Source organism: Oncorhynchus mykiss, chromosome 21, assembly GCF_013265735.2.
Source record: "Oncorhynchus mykiss isolate Arlee chromosome 21, USDA_OmykA_1.1, whole genome shotgun sequence".
Taxonomy (NCBI): Eukaryota; Metazoa; Chordata; class Actinopteri; order Salmoniformes; family Salmonidae; genus Oncorhynchus; species Oncorhynchus mykiss.
Window position 1 is genome coordinate 30240718 of NC_048585.1, and position 25224 is coordinate 30265941.

Genomic DNA, 25224 nt, shown 5'->3' on the forward strand with positions numbered 1-25224 from the left:
TACTGGAAATGCAGGTGAATCGATAAGGAAGAGACTAATCCGCTCCTTGATTCCCCTGCGTTACCATGTCCAGTGGAACCGTGGCCTCCCTGACCAACCCTGACCAACCCTGATCCTAATGGGCGGCTATCTAACGAGTGCACGGGGAAGGGGGGATCTATCGGCACTAGCGGAATTCCCAGCTTGATGGCGAGTCCGCGATCCATAAAGTTCCCAGCTGCGCCTGGATTGACTAGCGCCTTACGCTGGGAAGAGGGAGAAAAGTCAAGAAACTAAATAAATACAAACATGTGACCAACAGGGGGTTCTGGGTGAGTTTGGTGCTGACTCACCTGGGGTGACTGAGAAGTGTTCTGCCTGCCCTCTCAACTCCCAGGAGCCTCCTCCTCCGGTACCCCTCGGCACGCCCCCCCCCCCCCTAACTCCATAGGAATGGGAGCGGGAGTGCTAGGAGGTGGAACAGACAGGACCCTTTCCGAACGCCCGCGGGCAGCCAGCAGATTGTCCAGCCGGATTGACATGTCTATCAGTTTGTCGAGGGAGAGAGCGGCGTCCCGACACGCTAGCTCCTCCCGGAGACTACACTGGAAGTGGTCTATCAGGGCCCTGTCGTTCCACCCAGCCCCAGCGGCCAAGTTCCGGAACTCCAACGCGAAATCATGCGCGCTCCTCGTCTCCTGCCTAAGATGGAATAGTCGCTCACCTGCCGCTCGGCCCTTCGGAGGGTGGTCAAATACGGCACGAAAGTGGTGGGTGAACTCTGGATAGTGCTCCTTCACCGAGTCTGGGCCATTTCAGACCGTGTTGGCCCACCCCAGAGCACGACCCGTCAGGCAGGAGACGAGGACACTCACACGCTCTGAGGGTGTCGGTCTCACGGTAGCCAGGTACAGCTCAAGTTGGAGCAAAAACCCCTGGCACCCAGCCGTACTCCTTCAGGAGCGCAAGACAAAGTGCGCCGGAGCTGGACGCGGGGGGAGGAGGACGTGGAGTAGGAACCGAAGGTGAAGAGAGGAGCCCACTCCTCTCCCATCAGTCCATTCTCTCCATCATCTGATCCATAGCCAATCCTATCCGATGGAGGACGGTGGTATGATGGAGGACGCGTTTCTTCATCGATGGAAGGGGGGTGGCAGCTGCTCCTGCTGACTCCATTGGTAAGGTGCGGGATTCTGTAACGCTCTGGGCGTAGTGGCTGCGAAGTCAGGCGCAGGAAGCAGAGAGTACAGGGTAGTGCTTTTAAATGCACACATGGCGAACATAAGCCACCACACGAAACACAGGGCGCACACAAAACAAATGCCCCAAACACGGGGACTCAAACAGTCCGGAGAAAAGCCCACAAACGAAAAAACGTCAACCTCAAACGTGCACAGTAGCAACACAAAACAATCCCGCACAAAGAGCAGGAGGGCCTACTGGCTAACATAGCCCGACTAATCAGCCTACACACAAAACAGGTGAAACCAATAAACAGAAAGGGGAAAAGGGATCAGTGGCAGCTAGTAGGCCGGTGACGACGACTGCCGAGCGCCACCCGAACGGGAAGGGGAGCCACCCTCAGTAGGAGTTTTTTGTAAAAATAAAACACTAATATACAGTGTTGTGATTAGATGTTAGAATCACCTTTGGCAGTGATTACAGCTGGGAGTCTTTCTGGGCTTTGCACACCTGGATTGTACAAAATATGCACATGATTATTATTTAACTTCTTCAAGGTCTGTCAAATTGGTTGTTGATCATTGCTAGACAGCCATTTCAAGTCTTGCCATACAGTTTCAAGCCGATTTAAGTCAAACATGTAACTAGGCCACTCAGGAACATTAAATTTTGTCTTGGTAAGCAACTCCAGTGTATATTTGGCCTTGTGTTTCAGTTTATTGTCCTGTTGAAAGGTGAATTTGTCTCCCAGCGTCTGTTGGAAACAGACTGAACCAAGTTTTCCTCTAGGATTTTGCCTGTGCTTAGTTCTATTCCATTCACATTTATCGTACCCATCATCATCATGCTTGAAAATATGAAGAGTGGTACTCAGTGATGTGTTGTGTTGAATTTGCCGCAAACATAACGCTCTGTATTCAAGACATAAAGTTAATGTCTTTGCCACGGTTTTTGCAGTTTTACTTTAGTGCCTTCCTTATTGCAAATAGGGTGCATGTTTTGAAATATTTGGAATCTGCACAGGCTTCCTTCTTTTCAGTCTGTCAATTAGGTTAGTATTGTGGAGTAACTACAATGTTGCTGATCCATCTTCAGTTTCCTCCTATCACAACCATTAAACTCTGTGACTGTTTTAAAGTCACCAATGGGCTCATGGTGAAATCCCTGAACAGTTTCCTTCCTCTCCAGCAACTGAGTTAGGAAGGACACCTGTATCTTTGTAGTGACTGGGCGTATTGATACAAGCATCCAAAGTGTAATTAATAACTTCACGATGCTCAAAGGGATATTCAATGTCTGCTTTTTTTTTTTTTTTTTACGTATACCCATCTACTAATAGGTGTCCTTCTGTGAGAGGCATTGTAAAACCTTCCTGATCTTCATGTTTGAATCTGTGTTTGAAATTCACTGCTTGACTGAGGGACCCAGATAATTGTACGCGTGGGGTACAGAGATGAGGTGGTCATTATTGCACCGATTCCATGCAACTTATTATGTGACTTGTGAAGAAAAACAATTATTGCCATAACAAAGTGGTTGGATATTTATTAAATCAAGACATTTCAGCTTTTCATTTTGAATTAATTTGTAAAACGTTAGAAGAACATAATTCCACGTTGACATTATAGAGTATTGTATGTAAGCCAGTGACACAAAATCTCAATATAATTAATTTTAAATTCAGGCTGTAAAACAACTAAATGTGGAAATGGTTAAGGGGTGTACTTATTTCCTGAAGACGGTGTAAGAGTCGAAATCTTCCCAGGCCCACCGGTGGCAATAAAACCATATCATTTCTGTTTATGTCGAAGAAGGGCCACAATTTTCCACTCCAAGGAGCAGATGGAGCAACATTTTTATATAAACACTAAGCAACTTTGTGAGAGGGAAACAAATTAAGCCGAGCTCACTCGCCTACACCGATTCCCCGCCAGGGCTTGTTGAGCTCAATCTATTTTCTAACCATCACTGAAGGAGGTGTGTGTGCGTGTACAGCATGTAGGGTTTTGTTGGTTATGAAAGCATCCACTGACAGCAGAATACCTTGGGCGATAAAACACGCATGCTGATATCTCCTTCACTGAAGCAGCCGTCCACGATCAATAACATCTCTGTAATAGCTGTGCCTAAGTGCCAAGACTGTATCTAAAACATGCACTAAAACGACCACAAGGCCATGTAGTACTGTACAAAAGTTTATGTGGACAAGATGAGACTGTCAAGGGAAGAGGGAATGTATATATCATATTCAGTTATCTGACAGACTCGACACTTGGTAATGTAGCCCAGTCTGTTTGATGTGGAGGTCTGACATTTGAGGAGGGTTTTTGATGTGGTAGGGATGGCATGGGATGTGCTGTGTGTGTGTGTGTGTGTGTGTGTGTGTGTGTGTGTGTGTGTGTGTGTGTGTGTGTGTGTGTGTGTGTGTGTGTGTGTGTGTGTGTGTCAGTGTGTGTGTGCGGGCATACATCTGTGTTTGTGTGTGAGTGTGCATGTGTGTGTAGCATACAGAGGCATTGTGGGATAGCCAGTCCTCCATGGCCAATGTTCCCAGTCTGAAGGTTATCAGGCTGCAGCCCCGTGCCTCTCCCACTGTGCCAGTCTACACATAGCGCCATCACTACCCATGATTCCATCTCTACCCCAGCTTTGATCTGCGCTTCACTGGCCTTCGGCTGCTACAGACAACAGACACAGCAGGCTGAATATGTTTCGCACTGTACTGCCCTGAGTGTAATGAGCCACGACTTCAACTTTCAACACAATTCACGTTACAAAAGCAGAAAGTTACACACATGATATATGTATTGGTGTATGTATCGTTCATTCCCTGTGTATGTACTGTAGGTATATGGACTGTATGTTCTGTATGTGTGTACTGTTGTAGACCTATCTTTATAATTTTTTTGTATTTTGTTTGGGGGGGGGGGGGGGGGGTAGATCAGCTTCAATATTACAGCGAGATTGTGGCTTTCGATCAATTACATTTTCTGATAATTTCCAATATATATTTTTTGTAAATATACAAACTACCAGTCAAAAGTTTGGACACACCTACTCATTCAAGGGTCTGTCTTTTTACTATTTTTTACATTGTAGAATATGGCAAGAACAGCTCAAATAAGTGAAGAAAAACGAGTCCATCATTACTTTACGACATGAAGGTCAGTCAAACCAGAAAATCTCAATAACTTTGAAAGTTTCTTCAAGTGCAGTCGCAAAAACCATCAATCACTATGATGAAACTTGCTCTCATGAGGACCGCCACAGGAAAGGAAGACCCAGAGTTACCTCAGCTGCAGAGGATAAGTTCAGTAGAGTTATCAGCCTCTGAAATTGCAGCCCAAATAACTGCTCACGGAGTTCAAGTAACAGACACATCTCAACATCAACTGTTCAGAGGAGATTACATGAATCAGGCCTTCATTTTTTATTGAACCTCCATTAAACCAGGCAAGTCAGTTAAGAACAAATTCTTATTTACAATGACGGCCTACACTGGCCAAACCTGGACAACTGTGCACCACCCCATGAACCTCCCAATCACAGCTGGTTGTGATACAGCCTGGAATCGAACCAGGGTGTTTGTAGTGACACCTCTAGCACTGAGATGCAGTGCCTTTGACCGCTGCGCCCCTTGGGAACCTCATGATCAAATTCTAGCAAAGAAACCACTAATAAAGGACACCAATAAGAAGAAGAGACTTGCTTGGGGCAAGAAAAACAAGCAATGGACATTAGACTGGTGGAAATCTGTCCTTTGGTCTGATGAGTCCAAATTTGAGATTTCTGGTTCCAACCGCAGTGTCTTTGTGAGCTGCAGAGTAGGTGAATGTACAAACTCCACATGTGTGGTTCCCACCGTGTGGTTCCCACCATGAAGCATCCACAGAGCTGGGCTTTACGGAAGAGTGGCCAGAACAAAGCCATTGCTTAAAGAAAAAAATGAGCAAGCACGTTCACCAAAAGTCATGTGGGAGACTCCCCAAACATATGGAAGAAGGTACTCTGGTCAGATGAGACTAAAATTGAGCTTTTTGGCCATCCAGGAAAACGCTATGTCTGGCGCAAACCCAACACCTCTCATCACCCCCGAGAATACCATCCTCACAGTGAAGCATGGTGGTGGCAGCATCATGCTGTGGGGATGTTACCACCGGCAGGGACTGGGAAACTGGTCAGAATTGAAGGAATGATTCATGGTGGTAAATACAGGGAAATTCTTGAGGGAAACCTGTTTCAGTCTTCCAGAGATTTGAGACTGGGACGGAGGTTCACTTTCCAGCAGGACAATGACCCTAAGCCCACTGCTAAAGCAACACTCGAGTGGTTTAAGGGGAAACATTTAAATGTCTTGGAATGGCCTAGTCAAAGCCCAGACCTCAATCCAAGATTCTGTGGTATCTTAAAAGATTGCTGTACACCAGCGGAACCCATCCAACTTGAAGGAGCTGGAGCAGTTTTGCTTTGAAGAATGGGCAAAAATCCCAGTTACAAGAGGTGCCAAGCTTATAGAGACATACCCCAACAGACTTGCAGCTGTAATTGCTGCAAAAGGTGTCTCTACAAAGTATTGACTTTGGGGGGGTGAATAGTTATACACACTCAAGTTCAGTTTTTTTGTCTTATTTCTTGTTTGTTTCACCATTTTGCATCTTCAAAGTGGTATGCATGTTGTGTTAGTCAAATGATACAACCCCCCCAAAAATCCATTTTAATTCCAGTATGTATGGCAACAAAATATGAAAAATACCAAGGGGGTGGTGAATACTTTCTGAAACCACTGTATTTTGGGAGTTTCTCCCATTTATCTCTGCAGATCCTCTCAAGCTGTCAGGTTGGATGGGGAGCGTTGCTGCACAGCTATTTTCAGGCCTCTCCAGAGATGTTTGATCAGGTTCAAGTCCGGGCTCTGGCTGGGCCACTCAAGGACATTCAGGGACTAGTCCCGAAGCCCCTCCTGCATTGTCTTGCCTGTGTGCTTAGGGTCGTTGTCCTGTTGTAATTTGAACCTTCACCCCAGTCTGAGGTCCAGAGCGCTCTGGAGCAGGTTTTCATCAATGATCTCTCTGTACTTTGCGCCATTCATCTTTCCCGTCTCCCAGTCCTTGCCGCTGAAAAACATCCCCACAGCAAGATGCTGCCACCACCATGCTACATCGTAGAGATGGTGCCAGGTTTCTTCCAGATGTGATGCTTGGCATTCAGTCCAATGAGTTCAATCTTGGTTTCATCAGACCAGAGAATCTGGTTTCTCATGGTCTGAGAGTCTTTAGGTTCCTTTTGGCAAACTCCAAGCAGGCTGTCATGACCTGATTGGTGGAGTGCTGCAGAGATGGTAGTCCTTCTGGAAGCTTCTCCTTCTCCACAGAGGAACTATGGATCTCTCTGGAGTTCTCTCACCTCCCTGACCAAGGCCCTTCTCCCCCAATTGCTCCCCCGATTGCTCAGTTTGACCACGCGGTCAGCTCTAAAAAGAGTCTTGGTGGTTGCAAACTTATTTTATTTAAGAATTATGGAGGCCACTGTGTTCTTGGGGACCGTCAATACTGCAGAAATGTTTTGGCACCCTTCCCCAGATTTGGGCCTCAACATAAACCTGTCTCGGAGCTCTACGGACAATTCCTTTGACCTCATGGCTTGGTTTTTGCTCTGACATGCACTGTCAACCGTGGGACCTTATATAGAAAGTGTGTGCCTTTTCAAATCATGTCCAATCAATGGAATTTACCACAGGTGGACTACAATGAAGTTTAATAAACATCTCAAGGATGATCAATGGAAACAGAATGCACCCAATTTTGAGTATCATACTGTAGCAAAGGGTCTGAATACTTAGAAATAAGTATTATAAGTATTAATAAGTATTATTTCTGTTTATTTATTTTTTTGCGAACATTTCTAAAAGCCTGTTTTCACTTTGTCATTATGGGGTATTGAGTGTTGATTGATGAGGAAAACATTTTATTTAATCAATTTTAGAATAAGTCTGAAACCTAAAAAAAAATATGGAAAAGGTAAAGGGGTCTGAATACTTTCCGAAGACACTGTATGTACAGGTTGTACTGTATACTTTTTGTATGCACTGTGTGTATGGTACATTCAATGGTATGTGAGGGGTTCTGCTTTGATATTGCAGTCACATAAATACAGGGTATCTCATCCCCCATGGTGATTTATAAATCTGTTGACAAGTTTCTCCCCATCATCAGTCATCTCTGATGTTACAGTTTAAACATACTAAACCTATGAGCTGATTCCTCTGATAACATACAGCAGAGTGCTGTGCAAACATAGACACTACAACACATTAATATTAATTTCACTCAGTCTCAGACAGTACATTGCATCATCCTGATATATGGTGTAAATATTGATGGAGTATGGCATATAGAGAATGGAGATTGTTGGTGGTTGTTTACTTGAATGTCACTGCAATGCAAGGCATTCAAATTCATTTGTTTCGCATACATTTAATCTCCTTGATATATCGGCATGATGTACAGTGACTTCAGAAAGTATTAACACCCCTGGATTTTTTTCACATTTTGTTGTGTAACAGCCTGGATTTAAAATGGATTACCAAGTGGAATTATGCTTTTTGAATGTCTCGAGTCAATAAGTATTCAAACCCTTTGTTATGGCAAACCCTTTGTTATTGGCTATCTGTAAATAAATAAAAAACAAGAAAATGGTACCATCTGGTTTACTAAATCTAAGGAATTTGAAATTATTTATATTTATACTTTTACTTTTGATACTTAAGTATATTTTAGCAATTACATTTACTTCTGATACTTAAGTATATTTAAAACCAAATACAGTGGGGCAAAAAAGTATTTAGTCAGCCAGCAATTGTGCAAGTTCTCCCACTTAAAAAGATGAGAGAGGCCTGTAATTTTCATCATAGGTACACTTCAACTATGACAGACAAAATGAGAGAAAAGAAATCCAGAAAATCACATTGTAGGATTTTTAATGAATTTATTTACAAATTGGCATTCAGCACATGGTCCACAGTCTCCCTGGAGGACGGAAGCTTGGAGAGGGGAATGAAGTGAGCTGCTTTGGAAAATGTATCAATTATGTTGAGGATGACTGAGTTAACGTTAGATGGGGGTAGGCCAGTGACGAAGTCCAGAGCTATGTGTGACCAGGGGTGACTGGGTATGGGAAGAGGGCAAAGCAGACCAGAAGTGGGTTTAGTGGAGGTCTTATTATGGGCTCAGACCGAGCAGGCTGAGCCAAACTCCCGAACATCTCTCTCCATGGTGGAGCACCAAAAGCGCTGATGCAGGAAGGCGAGGGTCTGGTTCATACCCGGTTGACAGGTGAGTAGAGTGGGTCCACTGAAGAACATCAGAGCGAACTGAATCCGGAACAAACAGAGCATTTCTAGGACCATTACATGGGTCAGGCTGGGTCTGCTGAATCCGGCGAATATGGGACTCGATCTCCCAGGAGACAGCGGCAACGATGCAGGTGGATGGCACAGTGGTATCTGGCTCATAACCAGTGTTGTCGGCAGTGAACTGGCGGAAGAGGGTGTCAGGCTTGGTGTTCCTAGAACCGGGGCGAGTGTGAAGTTAAACCTCCCAAAGAACAATGCCCACCTGGCTTGCCGGGAATTCAGACACTTGGTGGTCTGGATGTAGGACAGGTTTTTGTGGTCCATCCACACGATGAAGTGGAGAATAGAACCCTCCAACCAGTGACGCCATTCCTCAAGAGCTAGCTTCACTGTCAGGAGTTCCCGGTTACCGATCAAGATTTCTCTCTACAGGTGAGAGCATATGAGAAAAGAATGCACATGGGTGGAGTTTCTGATCAGAGGGTGAACGTTGAGACAGAACGGAGGCAGGCATCCACCTCCACGATGAACTGGAGTTCTGGGTCTGGCTGGGTGAGGATCGGCGTGGCAGTGAAGTGACTCTTGAGTTCAAGGAAAGCTGCCTCTGCCTCAGGGGTCCAGTGGAACGGAGTGGAGGTGGAGGTGAGAGTTGTGAGAGGTGCTGCCATACGGCTGTAGTTGCAGATGAAACTTCACATTTTGTGAAGTCATCATATGCTACAGGGGAGAGGAGCTCCAAGTTGGAGGTCCATGGAGCAGTTGTATGGCCAATGAGGCGGCAGCGACATAGCGCGGTGCTTTCTGAACACAGGAGCTAGATTGTGATACTCGAGAGGGACTGATGACAGGTCCGGAGGTTCTGGAATGGACTGGGGCACTGACAACGCAGGGGAAAGGGCAGAACGAAGACAATTTGAGTGACAAAATTAACTCAGAGTCTCCTTTCTGGTGGTCCAGTCAACCTGTGGATTGTGCAGCTTTAACCAAGGATGACCAAGGACCTTGGGAGAGGGCAGTCGGTTATGTGGAGACCGATCCTTTCCTGGTGATTCCCAGAGAGACGAAAGGATGACAAGGACAGTTCTCTCAGACACAAGCGAGGAGCTGTCCATTGAGAGCGTTGGCATCGAGGGGTGAATCAAGTGGAACAGTGTCCAGGTCCAACTGGATAACGACACCTCAGTGCAGGAAACTCTCATTGGCACCCAAGTCTATGAGGGCAGGCAGAGGACAAGCCTGGCTCTGCCACACAAGGGTGCCATCTAGCAAGGGTCTATGGGAGATGGACCGGTGATTTGGCTCAACAGTATATCCCCCACAACTGCCGAGCCACCTCCTTTTGCCTGTCGCTGGGAACAAGTGGAGACAAAGGGACCAACTTGGCCACAGTATAGGCAGCTCCTAGTGATGATTCGCCACTGCCTCTCCTCGGGTGAGAGACGGGCCCGGCAGAGCTGCATGGGTTCAGGTTCTGGAAGAGACTTGGGAAGGGAAGCGGAGGAGGAGGAGAACCAAGAAAAGACACAGATGTAGTGATCGGGCATGCAACCCTACCTGCCCTCTCCCTCCAACGCTCACGGAGACAGTTGTCGATGGAGATGGCGAGAGCGATGAGCTCCTCGAGTCCTTCAAGCTCATCTCTGGACACCAACTCATCATGGATGGTCTCAGTGAGAGCTTGCTGGAATGCTACCCGAAGGGCCTCTTCATTCCAGTCGCTCTCAGTGGCGAGGTTGCGATTCTCAATCGTCATCTCAGCAACGCTATGGGAGCCTTGACGGAGGGACAGAAGTCGCTTAGCGGCATCCTTACCGCAGACAGGGTGGTTGAAGACTCCCCTCATCTCCTTTGTGAAGCTGGAGTAGGAAGAGCTGGCCCAGGAAAGTGCTGCTCCACAGAGGCTGCCGATCAGGAAGGAAATCTTGGTCCGTTCGCTAGCATTAGCTTGGGGCTGGTGCTCTTACACTAGGGAACATTGTACCAAATAGGCTTGCAAGCTCCGAGGTTGCCATCGTTAAGCTCGGGCGCCGGAACATTCAGCTCATGGGGCAGAGGAGAGGAACTCTGGACTGCCTTCAGCACCTGTCTCAGCCCACACAATCACAAAACACACACAGAGAGAAAGAGGGAGAGAGCACTGGGGGAGTGGTGGCAGGTCAGGGAGACACAGGATCAGCAGTAGAGGGCGTGGCAGGCGCAGATGTAACAGTATCAATTTACTTGGTCATTAAATAGATATAGGCGTCCTTCCAGAAAAGAAGGAAACTCATGGATTTCACTATGAGGTCAATGGTGACTTTAAAACAGTTACAGAGTTTAATGGCTGTAATAGGAGAAAACTGAGGATGGATCAACAACATTGTAGTCACTCCACAATACTAACCTGATTGACAGACGAAAAAGAAACGTAATGGAGCTAAGTACAGCCTAAATCCTAGAGGAAAACCTGCTTCAGTCAGCTTTCCACCAGACACTGGGAGATGAATTCACCTTTCAGCAGGGCAATAATCTAAAACACAAGGGAAAATCCGGACTAGAGTTGCTTACGAAGAAGACAGTGATTCTTCCTGAGTGGGCAAGTTACAGTTTTAACTTACATCTGCTTGAAAATCTCTTGCAGGACATGAAAATCGTTGTCTAGCAATGATCAACAACCAATTTGATAGAGCTTAAAGATTTTGAAAAGAATAATGGGCAAATGTTGCACAATCCAGGTGTGGAAAGCTCTTAGACACTTAACCAGAAAGACTCACAGCTGTAATCACTGCCAAAGGTGCTTCTATAAAGTATTGACTTAGGGGTGTGAATACTCATGAAAATAAGATATTTTGTTTTCACTTTGTCATTATGGAGTATTGTGTGAAGATGGGTGAGAAAAAACAAATATTTAATCCATTTTGAATTCAGGCTGAAACAACAAAAGGTTGAATGTCAAGGGGTATGAATACTTTCTGAAGGCACTGTAAATTGTTAGACAATATATTAATATATTCATAGACAATGCAGAATGTGTTATTTGCCTCGGATGTATATTTGGATCACAATGCAACATTGACGTAAAATGTTGTTTCTCTGACTTTTACTATCGGTATATTTAAATCTGGTTATATCAGTGTGAATGTGATGCATCTCATTTCAACTCCTCAGGCCAAGAACAGTGCACGCATGTGCTATGATACACTAGGTGTTACATGCTACAATTAATGGTGTGAGCAGCATGTATTTAGTGCATTAGGCCATGTATACACACACTCTAATCACACACGCACACACACGCACACTAATTATACCATGCCACAGCACATGCATCAAGGCATGTTTAAGAGAGACAGAAAATATGTGTTTGTTTGCCCTGGGGTACCAACTACCAGTGTAACCATCATTATCTCTATGTCTAGATAAGCCAGTGTACACTCAAAAAAATGCTGGGTTAAAAACACCCCAGCGCTGGGTAAATAGTGGACAGAACACATGTTGGGTCACTTACTGTAGTTGTGTTTATGAGCTATGATCCACCAGTTCAGATCAGAAGACAGGAGGCTTGGCTTAGTAGGGGCTTGGCTTTCAGATAGTTCTTTTTGGCCACCCGAGAAAGTAAATGTCCTTCCAGTTAATCTGTTCTATTGTCTTATCAACACACGTTAAGATTGAGCACGGACACTTTTGTAGTTTAATTAGGCTTACACAAGTTTAGTTCCTCATGTGCCTATGCGTATCCCGATGTTGGGCTAGTTACCACTTTGTTATGACATTTTTATAATAATGTTATTAATTGAAATCACATTTAAATATGTATAGTAATGTGCAAAAATATTGAAGGGGAATTAAGTGGATGTATTTTTTATTTTTGCCATGTATTCACACTCACACACACACACACACACACACACACACACACACACACACACACACACACACGTACATACACACACACGTACATACATTTATAAATCAAATCAAATTGTATTTGTCACATGCGCCGAATACAACAGGCGTAGGTAGACCTTACAGTGAAATGCTTACTTACATGCCCTTAACAAACAATGCTGTTTAAAAATAATAATAATAGAAATGTAACAAATAATTAAGAAGGAACAATAAAATAACAGTAGCGAGGTGCGGGGGTACCGGTTAGTCGAGGTAATTGAGGTGATATGTACATGTTGGTAGAGTTAAAGTGACTGTGCATGAATAATAAACAGAGAGTAGCAGCAGCATTAACATGGGGGGTGGGGACAATGCAAATAGTCTGGGTAGCCATTTGATTAACTGTTCAAGAGTCTTATGGCTTGGGGGTAGAAGCTGTTAAGAAGCCTTTTTGACCTAGACTTGGCGCTCCGGTACCGCTTGCCGTGCGGTAGCAGAGAGAACAGTCTATGACTAGGGTGGCTGGAGTCCTTGGCAATTTTTGGGGCCTTCCTCTGACACCACCTTATATAGAGGTCCTGGATGGTAGGAAGCTTGGCCCCAGTGATATACTGGCCGTACGCACTTTAGTTTGTTCTTGTAAGCAGGAATCAGGAGGATAGAGTTATGGGCAGATTTACCAAATGGATGGGGAAGGAGACATTTGTACGCATCTCTGTGTGTGGAGTCTAGAGTTTTTTTCCCTCTGGTTGCACATTTAACATGCTGGTAGAAATGAGGTAAAACAGATTTATGTTTCCCTGCATTTAAAGTCCCCGACCACTAGGAGTGCCGCCTCTGTATGAGCATTTTCCTGTTTGCTTATGGTCCTATACAGCTCGTTGAGTGCCGTCTTGAGTGCCGTCTCAGTGGTTTGTGGTGGTAAATAGACAGCTAATATTAATGAAGACTCTCTTGGTAAATAGTGTGGTTGTCACGACTTCCGCCGAAGTTGGCAGCCCTACCTCCACCTCCTTTTTCTCTGACTTTTCTTCCCGCAAATGACGGGTATTTGGGCCCGTTCCTGAGAAAGCAGTATATTCTTCACGTTGGACTCGTTAAAGAAAAAATATTTGTCTAGTTTGAGGTGAATAATCGCTGTTCTGACATGTAGAAGTTATTTTCGGTCATAAGTGATCTGAGCAGTAACATTATGTACAAAATAAGTTTAAAAAGTAAGTTACAAACAACGCCAAAAAAAAACGAACAAAATAGCACAGTTGGAATCGAGCACGTAAAACGGCAGCCATCCCCTCCGGCGCCATTATTAACTATACTGACTCTACACACACATCCACTCCTATACAATCATCATAAACGCTGCTGCTGATGCCTAGTCACCTTAACCCTATACATATCTACCTCGTATCACGGCCAGTATCCCTGCACATTGTAAATATGATATTGGAACTGACTGATCCTGTATATAGTATGCTTACTTACTTATTGTGTTCTTCTTATTTACATTTATTGTGTGTTTATTGTTCTCGTTGTGTTATTTTTAGTATTACGTTGGTATTGATTACTGCATTGTTAGGTTTAGAGCTTGCAAGAAAGCATTTCACTTTACTTGTGCATATATTTGACATTAAAACTTGAACCTTGAAAACATTTTTTAAAAAACATCTTCTGGGTCAACCCAGCATGAAAGTGAATAAAAGCCCAACTAATGGTTAAATTAACCCATGTTTTGGTAATTCAAAGGTGTGGCCTATTGGGGGCTTAGCTTTCAGATAGTTATATTTAGCCACCCGTGAGAATAAATGTCCTCCATATTCATCATGTTAAGTTTGTACATTGCAAATGTATATTTTCCTTCAATATTTTAGCAGATTACATATTTTAATACAACATTTATAACACTATTATTTAAATATTATAACAAAGTGGTAAGTTTCCCAACATTGGGATATGCAAATGCATTGAATGAACTCGTACTCTTGTGAAAGCCTTATTAAAGTTACAAAAGTATCAGTGCTCAACCTTAACATGTGTTGACAATACAACCGAATGGATTAAGCAGAATTAAATGTCCTCTCACGTGTGACCAAAAATAATGATCTGAAAGCCACACCCCTAGTCTTCTGCTCTGACCCGGTGGATCATAGCTCAATAACCCAGCATCAACCAACCAAAGAAAATAATGGGTTGTTTGTGACCTAATTGTGTTCTGTCCAATAGTTACCCAAATTGGGTTGTTTTCAACCAAGCGTTTTTTTTGTGTGTGTGTAGGTGTGGTGGGAAGAGCTTTAGTCAGTAGTACAGTTTTTCACACCAACACCCACCAGTCAGTGAGATCATTTCTCCATCCTCCCAAATTACCAAATAACATTATGATTATGCTGTGTATCACCAGCCTCAGATGGACAGATATGACTAAGTTCACTGTCTAAAGATAGCAATTACAGGAGTTTCACTGGGGTGTGCGTGTATCTGCGTGAATGTGTGCATGCGTGTCAGTCCTTCTGTGTGTGTGTGTGTGTGTGTGTGTGTGTGTGTGTGTGTGTGTGTATTAACAATAGGGACAGGCCGTGGCTGGTTGGGTGTGGAGGAGTCAGGTTGACTGGACCTGGGAATAGTTTCAACTCTCTTACAGACAGAACCAGTAGTGAGTGTTTTAACGACATCCATCTGGCTCAGCAAGTGTGTGTGTGTGTGTGTGTGTGTGTGTGTGTGTGTGTGTGTGTGAGAGAGAAAGAGGACTGGAGACTGCAGGTGGGCATGGTGCTCCAGGTGGCTCTGCACCTACATAGAAGCATCCAAAATTGCACCCTATGCCCTATGTAGTGAACAGGATGAAAAGTAGTGCACTACATAGGGAATAGGGTGATATTTTGAATGCGCATTGATATTTCTCCCACTGAGCCTATAACAGCAGGGGAGATATGAGGCTCGATATGACAGCAGCTCTTAGTCACAGACACACAGTCATAGGCACAGCCCGCCGAGCTAGGGGCTCACACTGATACTTTCAATCTGGTAAACCAGACAACCAACAATCCAATCTCAGAGAAAAACTTTAACATGCATTTTCATGTGGTCTACTTTGTGTGCGAACCCACCTTTTTCACTGAACTTCCTATTCGTGTTCCGCACCAAATGCACTGTACTCTATCAAAACTCCAGGTGGGCCAAATTACATAGAGATAGACAGGCCTGTGTAGGCTACTCCTGGAGACTCTCTGAAATACATTTAGTCAGACTGTTCAGTGCTCACACATTGACTATGAACATCTCATAGGCTCAGAGACTCTATCCACTTGTGTGTGGGTGACGGGACGCAGTGGGAGTGAGTAGAGAGGGACAGTGGACACATTCCAGTGCTAATCTCTGTGTTCTAGGCTGCCCAGGGAAGCTTCGTGGCAGTGAAAGGAGAATTTGTCGCTGCAGACAGGATTACAAGCACACACAGACAAGCGCGCGCACACACACACACACAGTGTAACGAGCCTCAGTTCAGCCGTAAAGCCAAGCTCCGGTGAATGAAGCGGCAGCTGGAAACGTGTTAGCGCAAAGGGGGAAATAATTGGATCTAAATCCCTCCTCTCCTCTCCTCTCCTGTGCTCCCTCGCAGCTACAGGGTTTTTGATGGTAAACGGTTCCAGTGTATCAGAGAAACGTGTGAACGAGATAAGACAAGAAACACCTGCATTTTCAGTCGTTTGATTCAGACAGGATGCCGGGAATTCATGTGACAAGATTCATTTCCACCACCACCGCCAAAAACCCGAGTCATGTTTCCTTTTGAACACTCTTTTACATGTCAAGTCAATGGAAAAAAAAGGGGAAACATCCTTGGTGTATTCCATGTTGACGTTTACCATCTGAAGGCGGGAAATGTGGAAGCTTTATTTTTTTTAACGCGCAGGTAGATGATGTTCTGAAGTGTAGGCTGCATCGGAGGGGAGAAAAGAGGCTGACATCTGCTCAGATCTGTAGAGGCACACTCTCCCGTTGTCCATGTCTCTGATTGCGTGCGTATAAATGGGCAGAAATGTTGACTGGTTTGTAGGCTTATCTCACACTCGCACATGCTTTTACACTTCCTGATTCAATTACAAGCTGTGGTGTGGCCTAATCTCAGACATGCGTTGGCTTCTATGATCCAGTTGGAAAATGAAGTGGGGATACAGTCGGGCTTGCATCCGAAATGGCACCCTATCACCATAGGGTTCGGGTCAAAAGTAGTGCACTATAAAGGGAATAGGGTGCCATTTCAGATGCAACCTAGGTCTGGATAGCATTGTGATGTGTGTACCCATATGAAAAGAAATCCTATATGAAGACATACAGTGCCTTCAGAAAGTATTCTTACTCCTTGACTTAATGCACGTTGTGTTGTGTTACAGCCTGGATTTTTTCTCTCTCACCTATCTACACACAATACCCCATAACGACAAAGTGAAAACATGTTTAAGCACATTTTTACAGTATCAATACTGTGTCAATACTATGTAGGAGAACCTTGGCAGCGATTAAAGTATTTCTGGGTAAGTCTCTAAGAGCTTTCGACACCTGGGTTGTGCAACATTTGCCTATTATTCTTCCAAAATTCTTCAAACTCTGTCAAATTGGTTGTTGATCATTGCTAGAAACCCATTTGCAGGTCTTTCACTGTCTTTTCTTCGTAAAAAAACTACAGTGTAGATTTGACCTTGTGTTTTAGGTTATTGTCCTGCTGAAGGGTGAATTCATTTCCCAGTGTCTGGTGGAAAGCAGACTGAACCAGGTTTTCCTTGAGGATTTTGCCTGTGTTTAGCTCCATTCCGTTTCATTTTTATCCTGAAAAACTCCCCAGTCCTTAACTATTACAAGCATACCCATAACATGATGCAGCCTCAACTATGCTTGCAAATACAGAGTGGTACTCAGTAATGTGTTGTATTAGATTTGCCCCAAACAAAACACTTTGTATTCAGGCCAAAAAGGTGATTGCTTTCCCACATTTTATGCAGTATTACTTACTGCCTTGTTGCAAACAGGATGCATATTTTGTAATATTTTATTCTGTACCAGCTTCCTTCTTTTCGCTCTGTCAATTAGGTTAGTATTGTAGAGTAACTACAATGTTGTTGATCCATATCACAGCCATTAACCTCTGTAACTGTTTTAACGTCCCCGTTGGCCTCATGGTGAAATCCCTGAGCAGTTTCCTTCCTCTCCGGCAAATGAGAGGAAGGAACCCCTGTGACTTTGTAGTGACTGGGTGTATTGATACACCATCCAAAGTGTCATTAAGAACTTCACCATGCTCAAAGGGATATTCAATGTCTGCTTTTTTTTTTTACCCAGAAGGTATCCTTCTTTGCAAGGCCTTACAGATAAATGTATGTGTGTGGAACAGAGATGAGGCAGACATTAAAATATATATTATTGCACACAGAGTGAGTCCATGCAACGTATTATGTGATTTGTTAAGCAGATTTGTAATCCTGAACTTGTTTAGGCTTGCCATAACAAAAGGGTTGAATACTTATTGACTCAATACATTTCAGCTTTACTTTTGTAATTCATTTGTAAATATATACAGTATAATATATATATATATATATATATATATATATATATATATATATATATATATATATATATATATATATATATATATATATATATATAAACACAACTTTGACATTACGGGGTATTGTATGTACGGCAGTGACAAAATATCTACATTTAAAATGTAGGCTGTATTACAACAAAATGTGGAAAAAGTCAAGTGGTGTGAATACTTTCTGAAGGCACTGTATTAATGGGTATGTTCTGGAGGATTATGGTTTTATCAGGTATTACTTCTATAGAGCAGACTGGCTAATCCTTATAGGCTATTTGTGCCAGTACTGTAATGTAATGTGCTGTCTAGGTACAGTAATACAGCCAGCCTTCTCAGTACAATTAAGGCCTAAACTAAGGCCATCAGTTTTCAGAAGAAAGGTCTCCATTAAAATCCTTAGCACTAAAATAGGTACAGCACTAAAATAGGTACAGCCTACATTTAACCCTTTTACCGTGGAGCTGTTTTCGTGTTGCTTGGAAAGGTCAGATGCTGTGAGAGCATGGGGGACTATAAGGTTACAGTATATCTGCATTTTAGTCAAAATGTAGCTATTGGCATAGCATTTTTCTGTTCAATTCTCTCAACCTATATAGTACTATATAGTACTCCGGATTCATGTTGTTTAGTTAAACAGAATACAAGATAGAAATTGCGGACACTATTCAAACCAATGAGGGTTCGGAACTTTAAAGCCAATTATCTCAGAATCATCTTTTAGCAGATAAAGTCCCAAGCTCTCAACATGCACAGCTTAAATCATAAATGGGCTCTTTTCTGAGATATATTTAGACAGTTCTATCCTGTGGTCGGAAAAAGGAAATTGCCAACTGTTAGTCTGTTACAGTAGGGCAAACAGTATGATCGCCTTGGCAGACCAACACAGCATGATGTGAATAAAATGAAAGACAGAACTGCTGTAATACAGATAGAGTACTAGTCTCTTGTGATTACCTGATGTACTATTACTTAACTCAACCTTCCAGCAATGACAAAGTCAATCAACACTGAGCAGCTTAAATTTGCTGAATTATCAAGCAAGGTGACTGGTATGATGCCTGAAGGAATTCTCTAGGAGAAATGGAAGGACATGACAAGGACACTCCTGGGGAGAGAAGGAGACTTGAAAGGTTTGGTGCCATTTAAATATGTGTCACTGGCCATAGTCTGTCTCTACAAACTCATGGTAGAGTAGAAATGGTATGGTCTCTGGAAATAGTGAATAGAAGTATAGTATAATAGTATGAAAAATAGAGTAGAATAGAGTAGAATTCTAGAATAGTAGGAAAACACTTATCTTCATCTCTTTCCTTTCCTATCCTTCCTTCCCCTCTCCTCTCCTGTTCATTCTTCTCCTCTCCTCTCAGCCAGAGCAAATGGTTCTTCTTGTTTTATGAATTGTAGATGAAAAGCGATGGTGGGTGATTTGCAGAAATGAAGCGCTGAGTGATATTTCAGGGTTCTATCTGGGTTACTGGGTCTGTGTGTGGTTCAGTGTGGTTCAGCCTCAGACATCATCTCACTCTCACTCTCTCTATATATATATATATATATATAATCTCCCCCTCTCTCTCTCTCTGTCGCATCCTACGTGAACTATTCAAGCTATGTCACTGTGTCTTTCCAGGGACCATATGGCACCAAGCTGGGTCTAGGACACTGTGAGCCTGCAGTGTCATCTCGGTTATAGTCCACACAACCGCGTGATCAGTGGAAAACACCGTAACCCGACTGATCTTTCTCTCTGTTTGGTATTCTCTTCATCCTTTTTTTACTCTCTCTGTCCATCCTCGCTTCTCTGTTGTATTCCTCTGTTGACCCATGTTTTTCCTCACCATTCCTATCCCTGTGGTGGTGTTCTCTATCCATCTCTCTCCTTTATCCCCCATGTGGTCTCTCCATCTCTCCTCTTCAAAGAGCACTGGCTTACTCAGTTCACATGGGATACTCACAGTGGTAGAGGACATGCTATGTCCTTGTGAGACTTGATGCTTTGATAAAGCCAGAGATGCATTATATACAACATAATACATATGATGGCAAATACCAAAGGCATTATTAATCATTTATAAATCACCTGTTATAAATAAATAGTCAAATAGCACTTTAAATGTCTTCACTCATTTTTATTCATGTTTTTACTTCTCCCTGGCTGACCCGAGAGGTGTGATGGAACTACATGCATGGAATATATACATGGAATACATACATGGAACCGGCTAGACTTAAGTTTCCTACCCTTAATGAAAGAGCACTACCCACCCAGATCTCTTTTCTTTACAGGGAGGGAGGAAGGAATACATTAAGAAAAACTTTACCCCTAGTCTCCTCTTGTGATTATTTAATCTCAGATGGAGTTTTCCGTGGGCCCATCTCCATGCCCCATCGAGACATGGCAGAGACCACGGTGGCGTGTAGGGTGAACAACTTGTAACATGGCGGAAACACTGTATAAACTGTAGTCTAAACCCAGCCAGCTAGCTAGCTCAACCAACCATTTCATTTTTTTTTGTGCCAAACACACTTGCATTTACAGCAGTGGGGTGAGGGAAGCTAGGTCCATAAGGGGAAACCAACCAACCCACAGCTTCACAGTAGAACAGACTATGAGTGAGGAAGCTTATGTGCAGCTGTTTAATAAACAACATCTATGGTTTAAGTTGCAAAGAGAAGCAAACTACGCAGCTTGCAGCTGGAATTACTATTAGAGGCTATTTGAAAGGGGTTGGCGTTGCCTCTGAACTGATCTGAAACACAGAGTTGGAGGGAGGGAGGGAAACTGGGTGAGATTAGGAGGTCAGAGCTTTAAAATCATACACATTGACTTAGTTAATTGCAGGCATTATGTGAGCTACAAACCCGACGGTGCCTTGAATTTTTGTCTGTATACTGGAGTGTCTTGCAGTCCTCAACACACTCATGCATTATTTTTGTGCTCACCCTAGCAGCAGAAGAGCTGTAAGAGGACTGGAATGCATGTCCTGCAACAGCCTTCTCTTCCATGCCTGGCATGTGAAATATGGGTTATGTCAGCCAACACGTACACCATCTGTAGTCAATGCGCAACCTCTGAATCTGAAACACCCTGGTGCCACAACACTTGGGATCTCTAGCAATATCACTGTCATATTGTTAGACCCATAGAGATTCTATGATTTACTTATGCATTTTGTTTTTCATGTATATGTAATGGTATGGTTAGGCCATCCTTAGACCAGGGCCTCTCAAAGTTTTTGGACCCCTTTGGTGAAAGCAAATTCATCAGGGACCCCCTCATAATCAAAGCACAAGTGAGTGAGCTAAAACAAAAAATAGCATACAAGGAGTTCTACAATGACTTTGGCAGTGCATGTCAGGACGAACCCAGTCTTGGGCACTGGGAAATAACATTTTAAGGCACATTTCCTGCAATTCTACACATTTTGCCATGAGGCAGAGATAGAACCTTGCAGTTTTAAAGCTTACATTACAGTGCATTTTTATTATTATTTTTTTATTGGGGAATTACAAGAAGTATTGCGTTGACAAATGTGATAATTGGTGGAGTACTGCGGATATCAATATCCCTGTGAGCCTCCCAGGCCTATGTTGCCCAGGGTTAACTGCACTCAGAGACATACAAATGGTATCCACAAGTTCAGGACTCTGGGGAACTAGGTAACGGGCCTTATTGCCAAAATCCCGAAGTATCCCTTTAAGAACATATATCGTAGATTCATAATATAATTGAATCTCTTCTTGTTTATTTATTTAAGTAGGCGAGTCAGTTAAGAACAAATTCTTATTTACAATGACGGCCTATCCCGGCCAAGCCCTGACCCGGACGACGCTGGGCCAATTGTGCGCCGCCCCATGGGACTCCCAATCACGGCCGGTTGTGGTACAGTTTGAAATCAAACCATGTTTGTAGTGACGCCTCTAGCACTGAGATGCAGTGTCTTAGACCGCTGCACCACTCAGAAGCCTATAGGCCTATAATCTCCATTGATGGAGACCATGAGACATGGTAGGCAACCCTTTGACAAGGCCTACAATTTCATATTGGCCTTTTTCTCTCTCTCTCACTCAGACTGTCTGCCTGTCTGGCATAAATCTAACTAGCCTACTGCATCAGGCTCACATCTACCGATCCAATGACAAGGCAGTATTCCACAACTCAAGAATAGCAAAGCGTTCATGTATGTATTCATAGAGCCTCACAGTGGAGGTGTCATAATACCCATAAAACCTAGCGGTCAAACAGGGAAATGGTTCCAATCATTTATCCACCATTAATTTCCCCCCTAGGGGATTTTAGAAACACTTCAACTAAGGGCTGTGTTTCGTGTAGGCTTACCCTGGCATGAAGTTTTGATAAATATGTAAATCTCACTCGGACAAGGTGACTTTAATCAATATGTTTGTCACTATTTACTCTCAGATTCTAAATGCTAATTAGCATCACAGTAGACATCATGCAAAACTACAAATCCCTGCAAGCTCCTGCATGTCATTTCTAGCTAACACCTTTACAAACAGGCACTGTGTCAATTTAAAACATTCACAGAATTGTCCAATAAAAAATGTTTGCCAATTTATTGTTTACTACATTTAGCTAACGTTAGATAGTTAATGAAGAGATTCTTACCTTTGCCTCAATTCGGAAGTTTCATCCAGAACATCATGGCATTTGTAGTTCTTTATGATAGCCACATTAGCAGCTAATTAGCATTTCATTTTTGGGTGGTAAATACAGGTGAATATATTGATAAAAGTCACCTTGTCCAAGCGAGATTTGCACGGTCATCAAAACATCACACCAGGGTAAGCCTACAGGAAACACAGCCCTTATTTTACATTTTTCTAAGGGTGCATTCGTAAGTTCACTCTGGAGTGCCAGAGAGCGTTCAGTGTGCTCTGGGCGTTCGTAAATTCAGAGTGTTTCGCTGATCCTACTGTTCTGACCTCACAATGGCATTCAAGCACCCAAGCTAACTGGCTAAAGTTGGCTAGCTTGCTAGCTACTTCCAGACATAAATGGCAGAACACCTCACTCTGACCATTTTTCCGCCCTAGAAGAGCTGGTTAGGCTGTTTTCATGTTATCTAGAGCGTTGGTGACTGTAACTGTGCTGCTGGCTACAATTGAATTATGCTTTTTTGTTATTCTGCGCTCTGGCACACTCTGACGAGAGTGCTCCAGAGGGAATTTACGAGCGCACCCTAAAATCCACTATGGGAAAAATGAATGGTGGAAAAACAATTGGAAACATTTCCCTGTTTGACTGCTAGGTTTTATGGGTATTATGACTCATACTGTGGTACTCTTTTCATCCATGTATTCATCATGGCTTTGTGGGACTCTGAGTCCTTTTTTTTCTCTCAGTTTGTTTACGTCATTCGGTTTTACTACAAACCCCACAATGCAAAGCTCCTTCTCCTCTCAATCCAATATGAAGATACAGTAGCCGCTCTCTCTCTCCTGCAATCTGAACAATGACTTCAGAGCGGAGGAAAGGAATTCAATAGCCTAGAATGCGTTATACAGCACGAAATATCTGCATTGAGCTGCTGTTCTCACAAATTACTTTAATGTACCAATCGTAAATATGTGGATACCTACAGAACACGAGAAATACGGCGTCGGTAAGTTTATTGGTTATATGTTTTAGTTTATTGGTTATATGTTTTAAAAATGCGGCGCTCTCGTTTACACCAAAACAATGTAATTAGTTTCAATCTAATAGGGAATATGCTGCTGTTTCATTTTGTTGCACACTATCGACATAACAACGACCACTTGTCTTTTATCTTGTAGTTTACTAACGGTTACTAACGCGTGCTTATTTCATAGGCACCACCACTTCCACGCATTTCACGAGTCTTTGCTCTTTCCATGCATTTGTAGGCTATAGGCTATGAATACATTATGGTTTTACAGCTATAAAAATGAACGCACCACGCATGACTCGGGGCAATGGAACCTCCGTGATCAGTGCATCTCTTTGCACTCTGTGCCCGCTTAATCGCTTTGTTGGTTGTTGTTGCATTGTGTCTGATAAATGAATGGAAGCAAACAAAATACGATACTCTGTGCAAAGCATTTATTTAGCACTTTATATGCGTGTATTGTGTTTACTCCTCATTGAAAATAAAATAAAGTGTCGATACATTTTAAAAAAACAAAAAAAAAACGTTCGAATGGAACATTGTTTGTGTTTTTGGCATTCGGAAATTCCACTGAACCTTCAACCTTGTTTATCTAGTCTCTCTCAGTGAAAATAGGGAGTGAAGCTGACCTCCTAGTGTGCATTGTTCTGAGCAGCATGGGTGTCATCACCACAGATAAAACGTTGAAGTGAAGCAAACACAATGCGAGTGAAATATATGCCATGGGATTAAAAAAATAGTGCTATAATATCAAATCGAAGTGCAGGATATTCACTGTGCGCCCACATTCTGTCAAAACATCCTATTGAGATGCGTTCCCTTATTGACCAAAAACAGTGTTGCAAAGCATATTTATTGGTTGAAGGAGTGCATGTTTGGGATGCTTTATTCATCCCCTAACTGCTTGAAATCTCACCATTGCAGAAATATTGCCATATTGTGTTATGTGGGCCTATCAGTCACACCTCTAGGTGCCTGAAGGCCTACCTTGTCTTGACCTGAAATCATTGGAACACAGTCATTCACTGAACCAGAAACTGGCCTCTGCCCCTGTATCTGTTACAATTGGTTTTTGGTCACTAACTGGCCCTGCTCTTTTTTTCCCCGGGTGCGTGCATGTTTTTCTTCCCTCCCTGTCACAACTGAGCTAAGAAGCCTTTGGTACTGTATAATTTAAAGACTCAAGTTAGAACCCGGCGCTTGCGGTTGGATGCATTGCCTCATTTCACAATGTCAACCTCTTTCTAAGTTCAGTCCATGGAGACAGGTGGGAGGAGGGTTGTATAACATTCAATGTATTCTCAGTGCTTAAATGCCTTCATTGTCTTAAATTGCAAGTGAGGCTTTAAGTGGATTAAGCAGTCTTGATCCTATTTTCAATAAGACTCTTTTAATTAGCTCAGATTTAGAGCCTGTGGTTGGGTAGTAGGGGACTTCCTCCCTATGACGGTGGTGATTTTGGAGAAGAAAGACTGTTTCCTTCTTGTGCAACTCTGGTCATAAGCCCGCTGTTGTCTTTAAGTGGACAAAGAAGCAACAACACAACGTTGAGTAAATGTAGTGATTTGTCAATGTTTTGTAACTCAGGTTAAGCTTATGCACAC

The 25224-nt window shown here is 43.2% G+C and overlaps 1 protein-coding gene across 5 annotated transcripts in view; it reads left to right on the top strand.

Annotated features, from left to right (window-relative positions):
• The first annotated feature begins 23381 nt into the window (after positions 1–23381).
• Positions 23382–25224, top strand: part of LOC110500216 (dedicator of cytokinesis protein 4) — a 146183-nt gene continuing 144340 nt past the window's right edge. For all 5 annotated transcript variants that reach the window (XM_036957600.1, XM_036957603.1, XM_036957602.1 and 2 more), the window contains exon 1: positions 23382–23596. In XM_036957600.1, the coding sequence (XP_036813495.1) occupies positions 23560–23596 (37 nt within the window). In that variant the 5' untranslated portion in view covers positions 23382–23559. The remainder of the gene's footprint in view (positions 23597–25224) is intronic.